Here is a 7,974-nt window from a genome sequence, read left to right as displayed (position 1 = left end):
TCAGTTAGTATAACACAACACAGCTCAACACCACAAACTACAACCCCCAGCCTTTGTGATTGGAAGATTTATTAAGACCAGATTACTTTTAGCTTGTTGACAAAGTTATAAACTAGCAATTTAGTGTATAAATAATTCATTTATATTAGTGACACAATGTGAGATATTGTTCTGGAGTTGGGACAGAGAGGATCCATGGACTGGACATTAAAGTTTTCTGACAGCCCTGCATTTAAATAAAACTATTTGGGATGACAAAAATTATATAAACTATATATAAACTCCATAAAAAGTCCACACAGCCAGCCAATAACTCAACAATGAACCAGCTTCAGGTGTCACCATTAGTCAAGTCTTTATGGTGGATTTAATTATGTGGCCCCCAGAACAAAGACATCATTATACTTACAGAATAGAATTACACAATCTCCAAACTCCCAACTTTTACCATAACTTTAAGGATCTTTGCTGTCATCATTCTCCATCTTTAGGATCATAACCAACATCTCTCTCAACAGGTAACAAACCACTGAGACACTGTGAAGACACAATGAGCTTTTCTCTTTATTATATTTTTTCAATAGTTTGATACATAGCCTATACTCATAATTTCTATATTTCTTTACAGTAGAAAAATAATGTTTTGATTTCAGGATCACTACAATTATATTCACTTGAGGAGAAGGTTCTCAAAATCAACACTGTAAAATAAAATGGGTCGGGGTACATGGGCCAAATTTGCCATAATCAGTCAGGAAAACATTCTTATAACACAGTGTTTTCGCTTTTATAATTTCCCTCAACAACGCACAGAAAAACCAGCATGATACATACACACCAAAATAATACAAACAAGGTACATTTGTATACATATCACTGGAGTGAGGAAGATTAAATGTGAAGAAGAGTTAGATTAATTACCAAAAAAAATCACATGATCATATACAACAGCAGAGTTAACAAAAGGGAGACCGAAACCACATCCGTGTATGCAACAGCTGAGGACGCTTTAAAATACCATGATGACGTATCAACTGTTTGTTATACAGAAGCCAAGCACACCTGAAGCACTACAGTTAAGCAGCTCTTTGGGTTTGGGTAAAGTACTGATATCAATGGCAGTATATTGTATTTGCCATACACCATGCAGTGGGGACAACAGAGCAGTTAGCCAACGGCAGTGCACACATTCCTGTACCGACAAAGTACAATTCACAACCAGTGTACAGCTGTACAGCGATGCTGAGGGGGGGGGGGGGGTGGACAGCGAGCACTGGTGTAAGGTGGTTATCTCGGACTCAGACACCCAGCTGCTTGTTGAGCCGGATGAGGGCGTCGCCCACGATGTCGAGCTCGTGTCGAAGCTCCTCCACGACGCTGTTGATGCTGGGCGTGTCTTTTAGCACGTCCACACTCTGGGTGTAAGGGTTGTATCGGACTGTGAAGGGACGCTTGATGGTCTTGGCGAACTCCCTGAAATGAAAATAATATCATCACTGAATAATACGCAGTAGAAATTTCATTACACGTAAAACAACAGTGTAGTTTGTGGATCATTTTGAATCTTGCCATGCAAGGTGTGTCATCATGGAGATATTATGTTAGATGACTGAGGAGCCAAGCTCACCTCATCTTGACTTTGGCCTCCTCGAAGCTGTCTGACACAAAGTACACATCCTGAAATGTTGTGATGATGCATTCTTGTTTGGACGTGACTTTGGGGTCAAAAGGCATAATCCTTGCATTACCAGAGAGTGCATGCTGAAAGAGAGAAACATGAGAAAGATGCTCATGTAAAGATATTTCATGTTTACATGAGCCCACGTCTGGATCAAGTAATTCAATGGGAATCAGTCTGTATTTTAAGTCTGTTTACAGAACAAATTTCAGTTGTCTTCCAATTAATTTATCACAACAAAGAAAATCTGAATAGTACAATTATCACCTAATAACAATAATATACAAAAATATGGTAATTATTTTTGTATTATTTGCAAAGCATTTTTTTCTAAACAACCTTTCTTGGTGCTTCACACATGGATAAAAGAACAATATAATTAAATTTAATAAGATTTAAAATAAACAAAACAATGAAATAAAGGTTTTTAAAAAAAACAAGAAATGAAAGCTTTGTTTTTCAAGAATCTTTTAAGAAGGGATTTAAAAGCATTAACAGATGTAACATTTCTGATCCCAGCGGATAAGTCCTTCCAGAGTTTGGGGGCCTGTTCTGCCAAAGTACAGTGGCCTTTAGACAACAATGTATTTAGCATCAACTCTGTCTGTTCAATAAAATGATTTGAACAAATGAACAGGTTTAATAAGAGGATTATTTTGGTTCCAGACAGCTCTTCAGATATTCTTTTAATATACACTGCACATATGCTTATATTTAATTTAATGTAGCTGTATATTTAATTTCATGTCAGGAAATAAGACTGTGTTAAAACGTCCCATGTACAGTGTGGACATCTCGCTCAATTACACTGCCTTTACCTTAAGCTCACTAATAGATGACAGCAGTCCTGCTCCATATGCTCGCAGCTGCCCTTCTTGTTTGCATAGGCCAAACTCCACTGTGAAGAAATAGCACTGTAACAGACAAAAGAGAAACTATTAATTACAGTTTTTCTGGCTTCACTCAAACTTTGCTTCGAGTCATTTGAACTGAATCAGTGTCACTCACTGTGGCCAGTTTCTGAACAGCATCATCTGAGGCCCCAAGTGAGGCGAGACCGATCTCCTGAGAGAACTGGGCAAAGCTGGGCTCAGCAAGCAGAGGCACGTGACCCAGCAGCTCATGGCATGTGTCCCTGGGAAATAGAAGACCACAGAATATTAGCTCCAGTGGCCTTATATGTGCATTAATGCCACTTTTCTTAATATAGCAGTGGGTATTACTCACGGCTCTGGGGTGTATAAGGGGTCGGAGCTGTGACGCACATACTGGGTACAATGGAAAACGCGGAAGGCCAAACCAGCAAGGAAGTCACGTGGGGACAGGTAGCCTGCCACAGGCCTGATGGTAAATCCAGTACGTTCTGAGGAGATGATTGCAGCATATGTGAGTAATTTACCAAACTGAAATTAAAAAAGGTTTTATTTCCAATTTTTAAGCAAAAGAATCCATCCTACCCCTGAGGAAGCGCGAGACGTCCTCCAGCTGAGGGATGTTGTCCTCCCGACATTCACAGTATTTGGACAGCAGCGGCAGGTTCTTCAAGTATTCGCGGCACGCGTGCGTCGGGTACAACTTGATGAGCTCCCTGTACACAACGCCCCAGGTCTTCACTTCCTCCTCTGTGAACTCAATACGAGGAATGGGATCCCCACTGGAAGAAGAAGTCATAACTTAACAGATTTCCACAGTCAATTCTCATTGTATTGCTTGAGTGCCGTGTTTCCACAGAGGCCTATCGTGGCTTTTAATGTCTAAAAACCAGATAAAGTGTTAATCATAAATATAACGTACTGTTTGTAGGCCATGGCGAGATCTGCAAAGTACTTTCTCCTTTTCCGGTAAACGTTGTCCTTAAAACCCTGATGGAGAAAAGGATGCAAAGATAAGAGAGTGCTTCACATTAAAGAAATGTATCATTTCAAATCAATCCTACAGGTGCATACGGGCAAACTTACAGGATGATCAGCATCCAGCTCAGAGCCGTACATCAGGACACGGTTGGCGCACTTGTCCAGGTCTGAAATTTTCTTTGGGAACCAGGGAACATTGTACATTTCTGACAAGTGAAGGAGAGAAAAACAGTTAAGTGTTATAATCAGGTTGAATTGGCTCCAGTATATGTCTGCATCATTTCAATACTGTCCCACCTTCTTGTAGACAGGAGTTATCTGGAGGCTCCATATCCACCACGTTCACATGCTTCCTCAGCAGCTGGATAATTTCATTCAGTTGCTCGTGGTTGCTGTCGCAGTCCACGAATATCTCGAACTCAGAGTTGCGTCTTTTAGACTTTCTGGACTCTATATGTACGAGGTTGACGTGGTTTTCCTGCAACAAAGGATGCGAATAATTCTGTTATCCCCTGAGATTTAAGACATGAAGAAAAACGTATATGGATCGATAATGATAGATAGATTGTGTTAACATTATAAGTTTGAGCATACTTGGAACAGTTTGAGTGCCTTTACAAGTCCCCCCACTTCATTCTTCAGGGAAAAGATGATAGTTGCTCTCCCTTTCTCTGATGTATTCTTCTTTTCAGTGTTTTCTTCGATTTTGGTGAAGGTTGATTTGTTTATCTGTAAATAGCAAGAAAAGATAGATGGAGGTAAACTTGTGTAACAGCAGGAAATCATCATCATCATCATCATCATCATACAACACCCAACAGTGGTTCTCTTCTGATAGTCATTTAAAGCAATATATAACTTTGATTAACTTTTTTTTAAATATGTGATGATTTAATTTCACTTGAGTATATGTGTACAGATTCTATCACTGTTGTTGTTCTATCAATCCTAAAAGTAAATGTGATGCAAACAGAGAAATAAACGAATTCTAAGATTGTCGCACCTACATGTACAGTATGTTGGACGTTTCTATTCTATTGACAATAGTGGGGAGACAGCACTTAATTGAAATGTGTCATGTTCTGTTGTCTTAGTTAGGCCTCAACTATCTAAGTTCCCCCTTATAATAATATTACTAATAATAATGTATTTATATAGCACTTCCGATAAATTAAATACACAGTGATAAAGAATAAAAACACTAAAGGTATGACAGAAAGTTAAGCATCCATAATAATAATAAAAACTAGAACTTGGTCAAATTGGAGGAATGCTCTTAATCACTGAAGAGCATCGTTCAAAGCAGCTTCTCCTATGAACCTGCATCACTCCAAACAACTCCTGCAAACCCTGACAGCGTGTAGCCAACATTACACCCTGAAAATAAAAAAACAACAACGCAGTGTCGATGCTGGGATTAGTGCGCGCCAGCCCGCTTGTCCATTTCAGCACATTGGACAGCGCTCTCGCGGCGTGTGCGCGCTGCTGCGCACGCCCGGGGAAAGATCCAGGCAGCTAATCCTGCATCAGATTTGACATGTATGGCAATAACATGCACACACCACAGAATAACTAATCTCCTTACAATCACTGTAACGTTTTCTCCTTCACTATAGTTGCATTCCTGTCACACGAGGTTATACTTCACTACTGAACAAGGTGATTTATGGAGGGGGGGGGGGGGGGGTCTCACAAGCGTCAGTTAAAGTCAGCTCAGTTGCTTTCCTACCCTGTTCAGACCCTCCAGCATTGTGTACACCGCGCGACAGACCAGGTTTCGGTGGAGCCGTGTCGGTAGTATCCCTGACAGCATTAGTGCATGGATGGAGACTGGATCAGCACGGCTCCCCAGGGTCAACTCTTTGCGTCTCGGTTTAACGAAGATGAACTCGTGTCTGTGTCGAAGAATCGCCTTAATGCAATCCCATTTAGATCGCAGGGAAGCCTATTATTAGCTCCGTGCGTGTGGAGGTGTGAGCCTTCGGTCTGTGCAGCGCGCAGGTTGAGGTCTGCAGGGCGCACGGGACGGTTTCACGCATCAGACCTGACCCTCATCAGATTGCGTGTTTTTTCTTCCTTTATGTCATTAATGCAACATGCACTGCTATTATTGTCTGTTTATATACATATTAAAAACTTAGCTCTAGCTGTGAGATCATTTACCATTAAGCATGATTAAATCATTTATTTGTTCTTTTCTTTGGTGATAAAAATCATTTTCAGTTTTCTGCATTTGTGCAACAATTATTTTGTGTGTCCTCATTAGAAAATGCCTAAAATATTTTGTTCAAAGCTCACAGACACATTGGCTCCTAAAGTCACACGAATGTAGTCACATCTTATTTCACATTTTCCTCCTCCATATGTGGTTTATTTCTTATTTCTTATTCTTTTGTCGTTTTTCTGCTTGTTTGAGCCACATTTAGATGGATCCATGCAGAGAAAACTTGCAAAAATGATATATTGATGCAAACTTTGTCTAAATTTCTTAATTAAAAATACATTAGATTAATAACGTGTGCTATTATATCATCACCCTCAGATCACCCTCTCTCCTGTCAGTGTGCTTTTAATGGAGACATCACAGACTCTGCAGGTCCATCGGTTTATCTTTTATCTTCTATGTAAATCAGGATGTGCATGCACAAACAGCACCCACGCAAGCATTTTGGTGAATTCACATTCAACTTCTCCTAATTAATAGAAATAATATTATTCTAAAATAATGAGTTGCTTATGAGTTGAAATTGGGAGGTATGCTAATTTAAATCTCTTAACCCTTTGACGTAAATTACACTATAACAGAACGGCTTAAATGAATCTGCGCTGACAGTGAGGTAAAGGCTTATTCATTAGGATAACTGCACCGATCCCACATAACCACTGTCAAAAAATGAAGCATAGTCTTAAAATATCACATAAAAGAAAACCTCTGCACATCAGCCAACACTCATGATCTTTCCACAGTAGGAAAAAACGCGGAGGGACAGGACAAAACAAACCTGAAGGTGAAAACAGTCATAAAGATTATTTGTTCGGATTTCTTACCTCATTATTTAGAAGCTTTTCTTCAAAACCGATGTTCATGGAGTCAAAAGATCTTCCTCTACGTGGTCCTTCGATTTTGTTTGAGTACATGTTAAAGTTCAATTGTGTTGTTTTTTTGTTTTTTTTATGTAGCCTATGTATACAATAGCTCTTTACAGGTGATTTGTCTCAATAACCTCCTCTATGTAAAGTAGGCTGTCTACCCCAGGAGGCAGCGCGCTTTGCTATTTAACCACAGTGAGAAATAGGAGGGGGCAATAATCTGAGCCACAGCAGCAAATGGAAAAAGAGCAGCACCGCCCACGTCATTAGGGAAAAAAGGGGGGAGATCTTTTATTTAATTATTTCACCTATAAGGTCCCGAAACAGCATGAATGACATCAATCACAAAGTCGGATTTTACAGAGAGAATAAAACCAATGATTAAACCCTTCCTAAGGTCATGTAAACTACTTCGGTGCATTTCTGAAAACCCTAAATGCTGCAGGATAAAGATATGAGCAGGAATTATTGCTTTACTTCTTTTAGTTTTTTGCAATAAACTGTTGAAATATGGAAAATATTCTACGTTTAACCTGTTTTGTTTAACCACAGTGGACCCAGGGCCACTCGTGTTTGCACAAACAACTAATTCTCCTTGTTTTTTGACACCTTGAAGAGGTCAGGCAGTAAGAGGTCAGGCAGTAAGAGGATTCAGGCGTAGCCCACCAGCCCTCATTGTACAGTGATCCCAGCATACCCCCCCTTTTCGAAATCCATTCCCCTGCACGGTAAGCACCTCTGGGTTCTCGTGCACATAACAGAAATAATCTGCTTGTTTTCTTTCTGTAAGCCTTTTAATAAGATCAAGACAATCAGTGGGAAAGGCCTGAGAGGCCTCGGCGGGCAGAATCAAGACGATGTGGCACTAGAACCTGAGAGGCCTCATTACTTTAGAGAGATAACGCCGCTGTTCTCTCTAAGCTGCCTCAGAAAATAGGAAAGTCTGAAGTGTCTTTGTCTGGTCGGCCATCACTTTTAGCTCCATTCACATGGCTCTTATGCAGCGGTACATGTGGCCGGTGCACATGCAGCTTGTCTCAGGTGGTCCTGGCCTGTGTTACCCGTGACATGGGCGGATGCTTTACACAACCCTGAGAAGGCAGCGAGGGGAACTTCCGCCTGCCAGGAGCTGAACCCAGGTCTGCCCCAAGATATTGTGTTAGGCAGAGCAGTTAGCAAGGGTCAAGCTTTCATTATACATGCATGTTTTATTCTAAATGGCAAAGCATTGCCAGAGGAGATCAGCTTAAACGTAATTCAGTCATTATATAGGCGCCGGTCTGTTCTGTCTCTTCTGGTTCTGGTTCTGTGAAACGCATCTGGCAACATATTCATATTGACAGAGGAGTCAGT

The 7,974-nt window shown here is 40.5% G+C and overlaps 1 protein-coding gene across 1 annotated transcript; it reads right to left on the bottom strand.

The window, feature by feature from the left end:
* Positions 1-557: 557 nt before the first annotated feature.
* On the bottom strand, positions 558-6,778 carry tph1a (tryptophan hydroxylase 1 (tryptophan 5-monooxygenase) a). Its single transcript, XM_034587038.1, has 11 exons — positions 6,580-6,778; positions 4,126-4,260; positions 3,829-4,009; positions 3,637-3,737; positions 3,473-3,540; positions 3,136-3,332; positions 2,906-3,041; positions 2,687-2,813; positions 2,497-2,592; positions 1,628-1,761; positions 558-1,473 (listed from the first exon to the last, which is right to left on the bottom strand). The coding sequence occupies exons 1-11, from the start codon at positions 6,667-6,669 to the stop codon at positions 1,299-1,301; spliced, it is 1,440 nt and encodes a 479-aa protein (XP_034442929.1). The 5' UTR covers positions 6,670-6,778; the 3' UTR covers positions 558-1,298.
* Between the last annotated feature and the right edge of the window lie 1,196 nt (positions 6,779-7,974).

This window comes from Hippoglossus hippoglossus, chromosome 6 (genome assembly GCF_009819705.1).
Source record: "Hippoglossus hippoglossus isolate fHipHip1 chromosome 6, fHipHip1.pri, whole genome shotgun sequence".
Taxonomy (NCBI): domain Eukaryota; kingdom Metazoa; phylum Chordata; class Actinopteri; order Pleuronectiformes; family Pleuronectidae; genus Hippoglossus; species Hippoglossus hippoglossus.
This window is presented reverse-complemented; position numbering and strand designations above follow the sequence as displayed.

Bases quoted from the DNA above. Each gene is read 5' to 3' on its own strand.
- tph1a (XM_034587038.1), bottom strand. From the start codon at position 6,669: ATGTACTCAAACAAAATCGAAGGACCACGTAGAGGAAGATCTTTTGAC. The intron at 4,010-4,125 runs GTATGCTCAAAC...CCTTTGTTGCAG, and splicing joins AGGCACTCAAACTGTTCCAA to GAAAACCACGTCAACCTCGT. The intron at 2,814-2,905 runs GTGAGTAATACC...TCTATTTCCCAG, and splicing joins CCCTTATACACCCCAGAGCC to GGACACATGCCATGAGCTGC.